This window comes from Psammomys obesus, unplaced genomic scaffold, assembly GCF_907164565.1.
Source record: "Psammomys obesus unplaced genomic scaffold, mPsaObe1.curated_primary_1811, whole genome shotgun sequence".
In the NCBI taxonomy this organism is placed as follows: Eukaryota; Metazoa; Chordata; class Mammalia; order Rodentia; family Muridae; genus Psammomys; species Psammomys obesus.
Window position 1 is genome coordinate 17,087,999 of NW_026585580.1, and position 16,338 is coordinate 17,104,336.

Below are 16,338 nucleotides of genomic sequence, written 5' to 3' on the forward strand. Positions count from 1 at the left end.
TGCACGTGTCTGTCTGTCTGTCTGTATCTATGTATGCATGTGTATGTGTGGAGTTGTCGAAGCTTGTTGGAACTTATTGGAGCTTGTCTTGCTTCATCGTGTGTGTGTGTGTGTGTGTGTGTGTGTGTGTGCATGATCATTCTTTCCTCCTTTCCTTTTCTCTGGAAACAATCACTTCCATCCTGGAGAATCAAGCTTCTTATCAGTCTCCAGATATAAGCAGTACTGGCCTCTAGTTGCCCTATGCCCTCCTCTATGCCCTGCCTCAGTTTACCCATGTGATGTCAAAGCTGGTGTGTGTTAAGGCTGAGCCACACCACAACTGGAAACAGGTTTTTCCAGTTCACAGTCTCAGGGTGTGATCAAATATCCTGCAACACTAAGATAGGGGATCCTAAAGTAGAGAGTTCATCTAAGGGTTTTGGGGTGTGTGTGTGTGTGTGTGTGTGTGTGTGTGTGTGTGTGTGTACACCAGCTTCACTGTGTGTCATATCAACTCAGTTCTTCAGTAATTTCTACCTCTATTAGAAGGTTAGCGGAGCCAATGAGATATGTTAGGGTCTCCACCACGAGAAACACCTGCTCTCTGGCACTCAGGGAATGGAACCCTCTCTCACCCCTCCAGAGCAGAGGGCAGGGTGCCCACCACAGCGAGTGGCCTGCAGTGGTCAGTTTCTGGAGTTCACTCCCTGGATAGGCTCAGTGTGCCGACAGGCTGAGGAGCAGCCGTCTGCACTCCATGTGCAAGCGTCACTTCTGTCAAATGCTAACAACACAGATGGTACTAAAGTGTGAGAAGGAAGGGGTCTCAGACACGCAGTCCTCTACTGGAACCAGCACAGAACACTCCTCTGGAAATAATGCTTGGTCCAAAGGCGACCACAACCTTACACAAAAAAGTTTCGGCCCAACAACTTCCTGTTTAATCTGACCGAAGGCATGCATGTTATTGATCCTGTGGCTGGTATTGTGATTTCAAAGCACCTTACGCAAGCCTCCCCCACCCCCTTAGAACTGTCCCGTGACTCCACTCCCTTAAGTTCCCACGTTATTCACCACGGAGCCTTCCCACCCTGACGTCCACTCCCAAATTAATTCATTGTAGATTCTCCCTGTGGTAGTTACTTTTTGACTCACATAAAGGAGAGAGTGGGCTCAGATAAGGCTAGGGGTGAGTTAGTGTCTTTGGAGCCCCAGTGTTGTAGTAAAATTGATGGAAGAACACTCGGATCTTGGGTGCTGGGTGGGGCCTGGGTGCTCTTGGGAAGGTCCCTTGGTGTTGAAATGAGACCAGGGTCTAGCTTCCCTGGGCCCCGTGGGAAGGCAGGATGATGTGAGAGTGATCAGGAGGGGTCAGTGTTAAGGCTGACCTCTCTGGAACTCCCATTCAATTCCAGATTGCCTAGAAACCTAAGGTGGGAATTAAAAAGACAGGAGCAAGAAAATAAAAAGAAATCCTTCCGCAAGCCAGGCGCAGTGGTGCACGCCTTTGATCTCAGCACTGGGGAGATAGAGGCAGGCAGATCTCTAAGTTTGCTCTACAGAATGACTCTATGCTACACAGAGAAACTTTGTCCCAAAAAACAACAAACAAACAACAAATCCTTCCACAGTGAGCACTGGATTTTTTTGGAGTTGAACAGCAGAGTTAGATGCCCTGGGAATCGCCAAGGCTCCGCTTGTATTTTGTTTCCAGTTTCTGCTCAGCGTTAACCGGGGTATGAAAAGAATTGTGGGATTGCCATGTTAGCGTTGTTGTTAAGAGAAACTGTCTTATGCTGGGTGGACTGGCCTTAAACTCTGGGACTCAGCCTCTGAGCACGAGGACTCCAAGCATGTATGGACAAACCTGTGGGAACCACCTTCTCATGCTTCTGTTTAGAGGCATAAAGCACAGATTGTGAACACCGGAAGGAGGCGTTGAACCCATGGTAGCCAAAAGATGCCTGCCTCTGAGTCTTTGGAAGCTGGGAACATGCTAGCTAATGTGGAGAAAGGGGCTTCATTAAAGTAGATAAATGAAGGATTTCCAGGTGAGGAGACAAGCTCGGATTTGGTGTTTAAGGGAGAATGGTCAGATGGTTAGAGGAGAAAGAGATGCTGTGGGCAGGCCTATCGTCCATGAGGCAGAAAAACGCCACAGAGGCTGGACAAGGACCAGGCATGGATGCTGCCCTGTGGTGCCGGGACCCGGTGTTGACCACAGTTCATGTTGGTCCACTGATACCCATGCAGACCTCTGACCTTCATGGCGATGTAGTAACAGGGAGTCAACACTGATCTCATTGCCCCAGCCCCCACCTTCATCTGATTTTCCCCCAAAACAGGAGCCTGAAGCCCATGTTTTCTTCTCCTGTCCTCAATTTGTGAAGAACTTATGAGGAGGAATTGCTTTTCTCATGTCTCTATGAAAACGATATAGCGTTTTTCTGTTGCCCAGCTGACCAGAGTAGGGCTTAGGGTTCTTTACCGTACAATACATCCCTGACTTTTATCCTAGGTGTTTGATGGCCAGATTTTCTTCCATCAAAACTACAGAACTTGGATCTGATAAGAACAAATGAATGGTGAGGACAATATGCCAGGGTATTCGGGGTTAACATTGTCCCCTCAAACTGGGGACAAGTTCATGCCATTAGTGGCCCACACAGGCTATCTTCCAGCTCACCTTCCTCTACCCTCTGGCCTGCGCATCACAGAAAGGACCTTGTCACAGGCTTCCAGGGGTGGGTACTGATTTCTAAACCCAAGTCAAGTAGGGAAAACTTCTCTGGGTCTAACAAGGAGGGGTCTCTGCTTCAGACTTTGGACAGCATCTCGGGTACAGTGCATCTGGAACCTCAGGGGATCTTGAGATGCCTGTGTTCATTTCCCATCAGCAGGTGGGGAAGCTGATCCGAACATTCTATCGCTGGTAGGACCATGAATGGAAGATGGAGGGATACAGGAGAAGCAGTCATTGTTTCTTAGCTTGTTGTTGTTGTTGCTGTTGTTGTTGTTGTTGTTGTTGTTGTTGTTGTTGTTGTTGTTCTTCTTCTTCTTCTTCTTCTTCTTTTTCTTCTTCTTCTTCTTCTTCTTCTTCTTCTTCTTCTTCTTCTTCTTCTTCTTCTTCTTCTTTTTCTTCTTCTTCTTCTTCCTCTTACCAGCCTGGCCTTGAACTCACAGAGATCCACCTGCCTCTGTCTCCCAAGTCACTGGGATTACTGGCATTCACAAAGCAGGACTTGGGCATTAGTACTTGTAAGGATTATTAGGTTCTATGATTGTCTTAGTTAACTTTCTAAGCTATGATAAAAACCATGATCAAAGGCAACTTGGGGAGGAAAGAGTTTATTTCAAATTACAGTTTTCAGTTCTCCATGAATGGAACTCAGGGGCAGGAATCTGAGGACAGGAACTGGAGCAGATATTATGGAGGGGTGCTGCTTTCCAGTTTGGTCTTTTAGGATTGCTCTGTCTGTATTCTTATTCTACCCAGGACCACCCTCTGGGGTGTGATGGGCCCTCCCATCTCAATCAGTAATCAAGAAAATTTTCCACAGACTTAGACAAGTCTGTCAAATGAGAAACAGATGCTGTGTGCAGGCCTGTCGTCCATGAGGCAGAAATGGGACAATGGGACAATCTGATGGAGACATTTCTTTCAATTAAAAAAAAAATCTTTTTTTTTTTTTTGATATATGTCTTGGTCTGTGTCAAGTCAACAATAACCAACCAGCACAGTAAGTTTTTCCATTGACAGAAAGTGAGATTGAGTAAATTCCTCTTTATAGATCACAAGGTTTGAAGTTCCTCTTGCACGCAGACCAAGGCATCTGCACGATCTTGCTTCTCCTCTGAGCCACTTTAAGCCGTGTGTTGCCTTTGTTATTGAGTGACTGGGATCCTAAATTAGGCAGATCAGCTGGAATGGCGCACGTGAGGGATACACAAACACACAGTCACCACCAACTCCACAATAAAAGGAACTAACATTCATTGTCACTATTATCTAGCAACATCAGTAGACTCAACTCTCCAACAAGAAGACACAGACTAACAGAATGGTTGCAGAAACAGGATCTGACACTCTGCTGCATTTAAGAAACACACCTCTGCAGCAAAGATAGACACTACGTCAGAGTAAAGGGCTGGCCTGTATGTTGGCATGGTGAGACCTTTCTGTTGGGGTGAATTTCTGCCTTTGGTACTAATTTGACTTGATATTTATAGCTTACTCTTTAACCTTACCATGTCAGAATTAAAAAACAAAAGCAAATAGTCTACCTTCAGGAGTACTGGGAAAAGAATAAACATGGATATAATTTAACACTTACCCTTTGTTCTACAACCTCATTTTGGGGTAGGAATAGCCTCATAAGACCATTACCCAATGTGATTGTTGAATTTTGTCAACTCACACAGACCTAGACATATCAAGGAAGAGGAAATCTTAATTGATAAAATGCTTCTGTAAGATTGGCCTGGAGGCAAGGCTGTGAGGTATTTTCTTGACTAATGATTGGTGTGGGAGGGCCCAGACACTTGTGGGTTGTGCCATCCCTGGGTAGGTGGCACTAGAAAGTATCAGGAGACAGGCTGAGTGAGCCGTGGGGATGGAGCTTTAAGACCTCTGTTTCAGTTCCTGCTTCTATGTTTCTGTCCTGACTTCCCTCAATGATGGATTGTGACCTAAGAGTTAGAAGATGAAATAAACCATTTCCTCCCCAAGTTGCTTTTGGTTATGGAGTTTTATCACAGTAATAGAGAGTGTAGCTAAGACACCCATGATGAAATGATGTACATGATTAAATTAGCATAGTTAACTCAAACGTGGCCCCCCAAACCTCTGGACTCCAGTTTGATCTGTTTCAACCTGAGCATCAGTCTGATTAGGTCCGAGTTTCCGTCTCATTCTCACATTTTGTTTTTGTTAGATACTATTTACTTATTCTGAAATTTGAATTCTAAGATTAGCCTTCTTTGTTTTCCAAAGGCTGCCAGTTTTAACTTGACTTTGAGACTTGTTTCATTTGTTAAACTTCCATGTAGGCATGTATCTACGTGGAGTTAAGTGCACGCGAATGCAGTGTTCTCAGAGTCGAGATCCCTGGGGCTGGGGTCCCAGCAGTTGCGAGCCGCTTTGACGTGGGTGCTGGGAACTGAACTTGGGACCTCTATAGAGCCAAATGCATCCCTAACTGCTGGGCCATGTCTCCAACACTGACCCCGAGGCTTTTGTTGTGGTTATGAAAGTCTTAATATTTTTTAAATGTTTTTTGCCTCCCCTTTCACCTGTAGGACTATGAAGAGCTGATATAAACAGGGTAGAAAATATCATCAGAGTTTATAATCTGGGTTGTTGGTTCCTTCCACGTTGATATCAATGTTTGTGATTATTTTTTGCAGTGTTGAGTTTTAAAGTGCATTTTGAAAAGCATCATTTTCCATCTCCCAGTAGCGGGTCTTTACATAAATCTGCCTGTGCTGTGTGGCAGTGCCCAGCATCTATGCAGCAGGGTCCACTGGGACTGCACAGACCTGGAAGACTAGCAGGGGTCACAACCTGGCGCTTGTGCCAGAGCCATGGCCTCGCTGTGTCCCACGCTGCTCCCTCCCCAGCAGCCAATGATAGACCATGGGTGCCTCTGAGATCTTGTGAGATCTGAGAGATCTGCAGCTCTCACCACGTAAAGGTGACCTGTGAACAAGAAGGAGAAAGTGACAACATCTTTGGGACCTTTGGGGGAGTCAATGAGACATTTCTATAAGAACAGAAGCTACTATTAGAGCAATTCCATAAACTGGAAAGAAAGAATTAGAACATCAACCCTTTATATTGCCTGTCTTGGAAACAATTCATAGAAGGATAAAAACAAAACAAACACAAAACTAAAAAAACAAAAAGCCAAATCAAAGCCCCTAAAACAAGCCCATAACCCTCCTTAGAGCCAAGAGGAGTCCTTTCAGGTAGGAGTGGTGACTGCCCTCTCATTCATTAAAAACCTCCTTTTCTCTTTAATGGGGCCATGGTTGGGTTTCAATCAGCACCCAGCCGTTGGGGTGGAATCCCACCTGTGAACCTGACTACAACTTTTTGATATACAACCGGCATCACTTTAAAATGTATTTTCAGCTGGAAGCATGTCAGTTTAGCAAGTCACACACACACACACACACACACACACACACACACACACACACACACGAAACTCAGAGTTTCCTAGGCCACTTCCCCATCTGGCAAGTATGTACGCACACAGCCCCACGAGCCGGGTGCTCCCTGTGAAGAGGGAAAAGGTGTGTCCACCACCACCCAGTTAGCGTGTGTGACACAGCAGTTAGGAAATCCCAGCAGGCAGGAGCCTATAAATCCCTGTGGGGGCTGCTGAGACAACATAGAAGGTGAAAGTGGCCTGCAGCCTTCCCCAGGCAGGATGCAGCGAGGTGCAAGAATGCAGAGCTCCAGGTGAGAAGCTGGGGAGGCCGGGAAGGACACCAGGGCGTCAGAAGGGCAGCTCATCTTCCATGGGACCCCAGGCTACTCGCCAGGCTCCTCTTGACCTCCTGTGGGCAAGCCTTCTCAGTGACTGTCCACACCTCTGTGCGGGTCACTCTAAGCACTCCTTGGCCCTCTCCCCCTTGGGTTTCTCTGTTTTGAAAAGGGGCACTGGGTCGGAGGCGTTCTGAGGGAAGTCTGCAGTTCCACCTGAAGGAGGGGATGGCCTGGGAGGCTGAGCATGTGGGCCGGGGGCAGCGCACTTCTTCGGAAGGCTCCCAGGTCGCTCCCTGATGTAATGTGTGGTGATTCAGCACGCCTGAAGCCTCTCAGAACACACAGCTCCCAGGCTGGCTGAGTAGCGCTCTGGCACAGGCCTGGCACACACAGGTATTAGATAAACGGTCTGCTGCTTTCCCCTTGCTATTTAGAGTTTCTCCTCCCTTTTGGAGCCTTTTTTTCCTCTGAGCCTCAGTGTTATCAGTCCCTCACTTCAGCCTCCTCACACAGGGTGCTCTTGGCTGGAACTTCTTTTCGGGTTTCCTGCTGAGTAGATAGAGACAGAGGGCTGACCTATCCCGGCCAGTCCTGCCTGGGCTCTGCTTGCTGGATCCCCTCTGCACTCCTTATCACCTCTGGAGCTCTTCAGCTCTGCCTGTCCAGGAGGCTTGCTGTCTGGGAGCAATGTCTTGTTCCTACAGGCGTAAGTTCGGAGAATGCCTTCCCAGAGGAGGAATGTCTTCCCAGAGGAAGAATGTCTTCCGGGGCCTCAGTGCATGCTTTTCCTTCTCCCAGCTTCTTTGGTTTTCCCAGGTCTGGGGGTTCTGTGGGGGTGAGCCCTCCATCCCACGCGCTGCGGCTTGACCTGGGCTCGCTCCAGCAGCCTCACTCCCGGCTCAGCTCCAATTCCAACTGTGTGACACTTAGAATGCAGCGATCACGTGATCATTCCCCTCCTCCCAGGCTGCAGGAGAGCAGAGCCAGCCTCCAGCAGGGCTGAGGTTCTGCTGCCTCGGGCGGCCTTTTCCTGGAGCGGTCCACGAGAAGGCGCTCCACCATGGCAGCCCGGTGTTTACCAGGTCCTCAGACTTTGCCTGTATCAGATCTGCCCACACAGATTTTCAGGTCCAGGAGGTGTGGGTGGGCTGGCATCACCCACGCAGGACTGTTTTCTTGGGAATGAGAGGCGGGTCATGCTCATTAGTGAGCTCAGGAGGGAGGGCGTTATCTAGGGACAAGGAACTCTGAGGTCACTGTTTCTTGTATCTCAGGAGTCTGGTAAACACGTGGGTGATATTCTTTCTCCTGGAGGCTGATGCAGGGCACCTGCATTCCTCACAAGTGGTGATCGCGCTGTGAGTAACCAGCCTTAAAGAATCTGGAAAAGACCTTACTTGAGAGCGAGGAAAAAGTAATGTAAAGCATTGGGTGGGTCTCGGATGTCGGAGAGGTCGTAGTCACCGGATGTTTCACACGTGTGTAACAGGCAGAACTGCAGAAGGAGACCGGCTGACTCATGCCTTATCTAAATCCCCTCTATTGAGCGAGGCCGGGATGTAGGGGCAGATGGGTTCTCACAGACAAGGTTTGTACTGCCTTATATAGCCAGGTGGAGGCACTTCATGGGCGCAGTTAGCTAAACAGAAGAAAGAGCAGGTTGGGGATCTCATGTCAGAGCCTCCTTCTTCATAAGCGGGTCAGAGATCCGAAGCAGCATCAGATGGTCTGTTGGCCTTAAGAGGGGCAGAAGGCTAGATATTTGGCTTTGGGGACCTGGCCTTCAGCTGATAAAAAGCAGGGACTTCAGTGGTCTAATCATAACTGTCACTTAACCTTGGAAGAAGGCTCAGAAAAGGAACATAGGCCAAAGGACCCTTAGCTTGAATCAGGAAGGACTGAGCACAGGGAAACCATCTAAACAGAGCCCAGACGCTGGGCCTACAGCGGCTGCGCCTGCACTGTTACTGGTTTCAGGGCAATAGAAGGCAAACCTCTCTCTTTGGCTCATGTATGCACTAATCCAAGGTCCGATGAGGCAGTGCCTACAACCTCCAACTCCCTGTCCCTTAACATAGCACCAGCCACTTATTGCTCCTGTGATCACCTGGACGATACCTCAGAGCCTCTCTTGGCCTCCCAGGCTATTTTCAAAACAGGATTTACAGAGAACAACTGCTCACCTAATATTGTTTTGACGTTCATTCTCTCTCTGTCTCTCCCTCTCTCTGTCTCTGTTTCTTTCTGTCTCTCCCTGTGTCTTTCTCTCTGTCTGTCTCTCTGTCTCTGCCTTTGCCTGACTGCCTGTCTCTCTCTGTTTCTGTCTGTCTGTCTGTCTGTCTCTCTCTCTGTGTGTAATAGACCACAGGCTAGCTACAGGATATACAGGACCTGAAACTTCCTCTGTGTCCTAAGGAAGTGGTTTTCAGAGTGTAGTGCCTGGGCCAGCGGCTTCAGCATCGTTTGGGAACTTCCTAGTCCTGTAAGTCCTTGTGTCTGCACTCATGCCTACTGAAGCAGACAGAGCAGCAGAGCAGGAACAAATGTGGGTCAGCAGCTGGCCCTTAGACCTCTCATGTCGGGGGACCAGCTGCGTTCTGCTGGCAGCATTCACAAAAACTCAATATTTACTCTGGCCAGAGAGTAGAGGACTGGAACAGAGAACACCAACCATAAACTGAGGCGGGCTGGAAAGCCAAGTGTTTCCCCCAGTGGTGTGCTAGGCTTAAGTTCAAGGATGCAGAGAGAAGAAAGTACCTGTGTATCCCACAGTAAGGCAGTGTCCGCTGCCGATGACCCGGGTACGCTGTATCGACATGTCCAAGCGCTCAGTGATGCCAGCTGGAGTGGCTGCGGGGGAAGCCCTGGACACAGGATTTCAGATTGCAAGCTTTCTAGGGGTGTTCTCACTACAGGAGCAGGCGGAGAGAAGCCAGAGGGTGCAGTGTAGGAAGGGAACGTAGCTCTTTGGGCAGAACAAAGAGTTTGGGGAGCCCCTGAGAACACAGTGAGTTTGGGGTGACTGCCTTTTCTCATGTCAAGGGATTTTCCAACACAGTATAGAGAAAAAGTTCTTGGAATCCAAGTGTGTGGGGAGATTGTGTGCTCATGGCTGACCTTTATTTTCCTCACGGATAGTCATCAGGACAGCTGGCGACCCTCAGACGAAAGGACATTTTAGCTGTTGGCCTTGGTGACTCTGACACCAGAGGCCATTCTAGGTGGGCACAATTTCTGGAGAGTGGGATGTAATCTTTTAAAGCATCTAAAGAAAAGTCCTGTCTGTCCTGGCATCTTAACAGCCATATAAAGAAAAACTTTATATCACTGCAAATGATCTCCCCCATGTGCCTTTATTCACGCTGTAAGGAGGCTCTCACTTGGTTCCCGAGCCCTCCTTCCACAGGCAGGGAACTCCAGCCTGCTGCTGAGCACTGTGTCTGTCTCAGATACTCACACCCATTCCTCTTGGGCTCACCAGATTCCGTTGGGTGGGTGCTCACTCTGGCCTCTCCTCTGTCCCTCGTAGCCTCGTCTAGGATGCATTCCCAAAGCATGGCAGGCAGTGTCGTGTGTGTGCTGGCCTGGGTTACTCAGGCTTCCTCAGAGCCGTGTGCATAGCTTCCTGGTCACAAAGTCACTGCTACTGGGATGCGGGGCTGGGGAAAAACACAGCCTCATGCCTAAGGTATGCGACAGCCAATGCTGGCCAGTTTGTCCTCTGTGCTGCTCACTGAGCACCCGTCCTCTGCATTTGGACAAACTTTTTCCCCCTCTGGTTCAGAATGTCCAGGTGATAGCCAAACAGCATACAGTGGGGGACCCAGCTCGAACAACCTAACCGGACACGGCCCCATCTGTTGCTGGACTGTGGGAGTATTGGGAACATCAAGAAAGCTGGAGCACCAGAGAGCGGAGCTTCTCTGGCTGCTCCATTCCTTCCCAGCTTTGGCCTCAGCTGGGTTAACCCCTTTCACCGTGGCAGCCTCGGCCCAGCCCTCGGTTTGCCTCCGTCCTTCCCAGGAAGCACAGGGGAAGATCCACACACTCTCTGCTGACGTGGCAGTGAGACCAGCAGTCCTCTGAAACCTAGCGCCCCTTTTGCCGATGCATCGCATCATTATTGCCTTCCCTTTCCGCCATCCCCACCCTACTAAGAGCGCCTCGGGTGCCCAAGGCGGGTTCCTGTACAGACCCATTTGTAATGGACAAAAGTTCTGCTCTCAACCTCTTAAAAAAGAAAAAAATCAAAATTCTTTTCTGCTTGGCTTTTAGCTTTGGAACGCAGATTAGGTCCATGTACCTCTTTCATCTGGCACCTCTCTCTCCATTTTCCTCGGACCCCAAAGGACGTTTCTCTTCTGCCTGTCTTCCTATGAGGAAGGCATTTCCTCCACGTCTTACCTACACCTCTCCCCCCTTTCTGAGCAGTGTGCTGTGTCTCCACTCCTGGGGGCCATCTTACAGAGCAATCAGGAACAGAAAGACACATATTCTGGAAAGCGACTGCCATCTTGCCTTCACTAAAAGCCTGCCCTGCTCCACCTTAGACAAGCTTGGCCAGAGCTGAACTGTGCTTCATGACCTGAGGCTGTCCCTGGAAAGCTTAGCTTTGTGCGCTCACATCCCAGTGTCCTTGCTGGGACACAATGACATGGAAGGCAACACTTGTGTCTGCTTTTGTGTTCTTGCAAAAGCTTTAGTCGGTTTCCCCCTGCGCCCTGCTGTTGTTTGCAGCTTGCATTTCCTTCTCTGCTGTGTGTTTCAACTGAGTTCCGACAGTGGTCATCGGTTAATGAATGGGCATGTCTGTGGGGTCTAAGATGGCTTCCCTCACATGGGCAGAACCTCGGAGGAGATTTGAGGGGTTGCTGGCAGCTCGGTGAAGACCCCTCACACGTGCCCCTGCTCCCCGCACTGGTGACGCTCAGGCTGCTTGGACAGTGGCTGGAGACTGCTCAGCTCTCTCTGATGTAGCTGCAGAATCCACGCACCATGAGCTCAGTCCCACTGCATTCCTTCGGCCACACGTGAGCTACCAGCCCGTCCACATTCAAGGGAGGCGAGCTGGACTCCACCTCGGGGTGGCAGACCGATGGCAGCACGACAGGGGACCATGAGGGATGGAAGGTAGGGTCCTGGACATCTGAAGGGTCTGACCTACTCTGCAGAAGTAGCTGTGCTCGCACAGAGAGAAAGCAGCTCAGAGGAAGGCTTCTCAGCCACCACTGTGAGTCAGTTCACAGAGCGTGTTGAAGGCCCACAGCTCCCTCAGCTATTCCAATCTCTCTGACCTTGTTTGCTTTGGCTGCTTTGTTTCAGACAGGCAGGTTTTCTGGGTAACTGGCTGCTTGAATGTCTATGTTGTTCCCTGTTTTCAGGTAACAGAAATTGGAAGCCCACATTTGGTCTGAAGGGTGTTGTGTGTGCCACCAGCCAGTCCTCAGCCCCTGTGCCAGCAGAATACCCAGTCACTAGCTACCACTGCCTAGAATTGCTCCAACTGAGGCAGCACTCTAACACCCAGAAGAAAGCCCCAGTCCTGAGGGTTGGTTCTGTTCTTTGCTGGCCACAGAGAGTATGACAGAGGAGCTGGCTTGGCACACTCTGTCTGATGACCCCTCCCCTCAACTTGAGTCTTTAGAAATGTAAGCTGTAAGCCAGACCGAGACCCGTGCTCAGATCTGGGATAACTCTGAATCCTAGAGATTTTACTTGCTGGTGAGGCCTCCTCAGCACAGCCTTTGTATTTTAGAGATGAAGAAACTGCGACCCAGGTTGTGTAATTGTCTTTGTGGTTGCCCAAGATCACATAGCTAGTAAATGGCAACCTGATGCTAGAGCCCAGCTCAGATCTCCTCATCTCTGTTTAATGGTTCCATCTCGAAGGGGTCAGACCGAAAGAAGGTACCAGAAGACTGAGAATTCCCAGCCAGTTTTATAGAGCCATATGTAGCTTTCTCTGTGAATGTAAAAATCCCGTTTATATGTTAAACGTACCTATAATTTGGATTTAAGGGTTTAGACTTCCTGATTCCATTAGGCAGTACTGTTTTTATTTGAAGCATGGTGAGTGGTACTAGCTCAGTTAGTGCCCGTGATGGCAGAAAGGTCTGTGCCCTGGGGCGCAACCAAAGCAGGACCCCGCAGCCAGGAGGGTGGGCGCTGTGACGCTTTGCTCAGGCCTGCTAGCTTCAAAGCCATGTTACTAACCTGCTCAGTCGCCAGCGTCCGTCAAGTGTCTTTGCTGCCGTGTGCTGAGCAGTTTCTCTTTTTCAGCATCAGGCTGGGTGAGCATCACGTGATGAGTCTGTCCTCCTGAGCTTTCTGCAGGTTGGCCTCCATTTATAGATGAGAATGAACCACCCACGTGTGATCTTTGTGGTCCTCGGCCATGCCTTTGCAAGCCGTGTGTTCCCTCTTTCTGCCCCCATGTGCTTTTCCATTGTATTTTTCTGAGGTCCAGGATGACTGAACAATGGGAACAAGGCTAGGTAGTCAAATCTGACCAGTGGATGCCATTTAGAGAAAGGCGAATTTGGGCTCGGGGCTGAGAGAAAAGTTTCCGATGACGGCCTTGTCTCAAGACGGGAAATGAGCATCTCCTAATGGGACAAGCTGGATCTTCCATGGGTGACAATGATGGCTGGGCTCTTCCAGGAAGCATTGCTGTCTTCCTCGGCTTCTCTGGAGGGCGCCTGTGGGAGGGCGCTGGTTAAGGAGCAGAGAGCGTTCATCTGACATGGGCCATGCACCGGAGGCAGAACTCCCTTTCTTCTGGGGGTTAAAGCTGGGTGCCTCCAGCTCATTTGCCAAGGAGAGCTGCTGCGACCCCTTCACACCTTCCCCCTCATGTGCCCCGAGGACCCTCCCTCTGCTGCACTTTGTAAGGTTGGGGGGTTTCCCGCCTGAGACATTTTTGATGTGAATGTTTGTTCTGTCCCCGGCTGCTTTTGTATGAGGTGCATGAGACGTGTGTGGGATTTTAGGATTTTGTTTACCACACTGGATGTGACTAAGTGATGGGTGCTTGGGCCAATAGCTAATCAACTTGATTAGCATCCAGCACTGCCACCTCGGCCTCGTTCTGTTCTTCCTGTGACTGTTCCGTGTGACTCAGAGGTAGGCCAGCTGCCCAAACCTCCAGGCCTCCAACTGAGGATAACAACAGACTAAAGCTCAGCCTACCAGGCTCAGTCCCGACACACTCAAACACAGTGCAGGACCTAAAAAAGTCTTATTTGAGTTTTGAAGAGAAGTTTTGCTTGTTTATTCACCTCTGATTCCGCTCAAAAGATCTCTACATCCCTCTTCCAACTTCAGCTTTTTTTTTTTTGTTTGTTTGTTTATAGTCCATGGAGCCTAATTAGGGCAGCGTGTAAGGCACTGAGTTCATGATGTGATGTCCGGTCATGTCCAGAAGACAGAATTAAGCAGCTTCACTGGCCTCTTGTGACCTTCTCTCCTTTCCAGATGTTCTCTGAGCTTTTTGAGGAGGCTGTTGATACAGGCTGAGGGCTGAGAGACCCATGGACTGAATCTTAAGCCTTTGGAAGGTAGTTTGATGCTACGTCCATTTAAGAAAACAATGACCATGTAGGTCATACCCTAGGGCCAATGACCTCTCACCTTCCAGTTCTTATTTATATTTATTTATTTACTTACTCATCTATCTATCTATTTATTTATTTTTATTTATTTATTTCTTCTTAATCTGTTAAAATGTACTTATTCCTATGTGTATTCTGAAGTATTTACAAGTTTGATGAAACCTGTAATTTTTAGTTGTATATAGAACTGTAATTCTATATATACCTATAATTTTTCTGTATATAGAATTTTACAGTATATACAGAGGAAAAGACACACACACACACACACACACACACAGACATTGTGAGTTTAGGTGAAGTATACTCTGAAGCATCCTATACCATTTTTTCCCTCATAAAAGTTGGACTGAAAGGCGATGAATCACCAACAAGCTCGTAGGCTGTTTACACTGTCCATGGACAGAGGTCAGGAGACAAATAGCTGATCCCAGCCTGGGTGAGCACCATTGGAGGACGAGGCCTGTCTGCTCTGGGCTAGGTCTCTGAGCCTTTAGTCCACTGAATTTTCTCTTTTCCACGTCTTCACACATGCTCACCATTTTCGTATCCCGCCCCGATTTGCAGCCCATCCTTGTTTTCTTACATGGACTGGGATGTATGGAACATGATTATTTGTCTAGAAAAAAAAATAGAGATCAAATCATAACTCAGATGCTTGGAATGAGCCATGCTTGAAATTTCTTCCCGGTACTAAAGTCAACTCAGACTTCACGAAAAAGATCAAGTCGCCTGTGATTTGAAGATATGTTTAAAGAAAGTAGGGCAGGGAGTGTGTTTGGCTGGGAGCCTCCCAAATGGTTTCTTCTCTCTGGGCCCATAAGGACTCTCTGTTTCACACACTACAACATTTTGGCTTCAGCCTTTTGTGATGTTTTGGTTATTGAAAACTGTTACTTCTGTGTACCTGTGGTTTTCTTGCCTAAAGCCACTTCCTGGGAGAGTCACAGTGAAGCAGCTGTTTTGCTGAAGTCCAGAGAGAAGCCAAGACTATCTCTTGGCTGGGGGCAGCCTGGGCCATGGACTGGGGCTAGCTGAGCTCCAGGAGAACATCACCTGAGGCTTTTGTTTTCTTCTGGAAACAGTGATCTTCTTGCTTGGCCAGATAGACAAGCTTGAGAGAACAGCCAACTTCAAATTCTCTTTGGTTTCCTGTCCAAGGAAGATACCAGAATGGAATTCTCATATCAGTCACTTTTCTTGCTGCTAGAACAAAATACCTGACAAGAAGCAATTCAAAGCCAGTCCCTTTTGGCTTACAGTTCTAAGGGGACATAGTCTATCATGGTACAGGAGACATGACAGCAGGGATAAAAGGCAAGCTGGTTATAGTGCATCAGCAGTCAAGAGACAAAGAGTGAGGAGGAAGTGACGCTGGGCCAGAAGACCTCAAGACCCTCCCTCCCCTGAGACCTACTTCCTCCAGGAAGGCTCTGCCTCCTGAAGGTACCACAGCCTTCCGAAACAGCACTGCTAGCTGAAAACCAAGTGTTCACACACAGGAGCCTGGGACTCCACAGCTTCATGTTTCTGTGAAACTATCAGCTAGAGATCTCGTCTGCATGAATACGACCTGGTGTTTTGGTGTCAGAGTAATTTTATAGACCACCATATAAATGCAAGGAAAACCTCACTCAGAAACGGGATGAGCCTTGGTGGGTAGTGCTTTATCCCAGTAGAGGCTGCAAGGCAACTGCTGAGTGAAAAGATTTTTCAGTCAACCATCAGAAAACTTCCAATTTGAACAAGCTGGTGTCAGGAGGAGGGCTGTGTGAACAGTGCCCTTGATGATACCTTTTAGGGCTCCTTCCCTTGCTGTTTTTTTTTTTTTTTAATTGATTTAATAAACTCCAGGGTGGCCACATATCGAGTTTGGCTGCATAGTATAGAAAGCTTGAGCACTTAAAGAAGGTGGTCTAGGACTTAACCTTCTTCTCATTGTTCCAACACTTCTCACTTGTAGTCCAAGATGGTGGCTACTGTCTAGCCACCAGGGAGCACAGAGACCGAGGACAAACGGAAGAACGGTTAGCAGAGACTTTGTTGGTCATGCTCTTTTTTCTAACATAACGGTGCACGCTTATGGGAAACAGTGTGACAATGTGGCAGTATATATTTTATAATAAACAATTGTATGTGATCAGCGTAGCAATCACGTGGCACAGATCCCATCGGGAACACAGGAAATCTTTGTTGACGCTAGTCATCTTATTGCACACTGAGAAGAGTAGTTCCTGTTCTTCCTGTCTGCTT

General features: G+C 48.5%; 1 protein-coding gene across 2 annotated transcripts in view; it reads left to right on the plus strand.

Moving 5' to 3' along the window:
- The first annotated feature begins 6,393 nt into the window (after positions 1–6,393).
- Il1r2 (interleukin 1 receptor type 2) overlaps positions 6,394–16,338 on the plus strand; it is a 35,349-nt gene continuing 25,404 nt past the window's right edge. The window contains exon 1 of one of the 2 annotated variants that reach the window (XM_055608209.1): positions 6,394–6,448. In XM_055608209.1, coding sequence (XP_055464184.1) covers positions 6,417–6,448 — 32 coding nt within the window. In that variant the 5' untranslated portion in view covers positions 6,394–6,416. Of the gene's footprint in view, positions 6,449–11,553; positions 11,606–16,338 lie in introns of those variants that run through there. The other variant, XM_055608202.1, reaches the window with a different exon arrangement.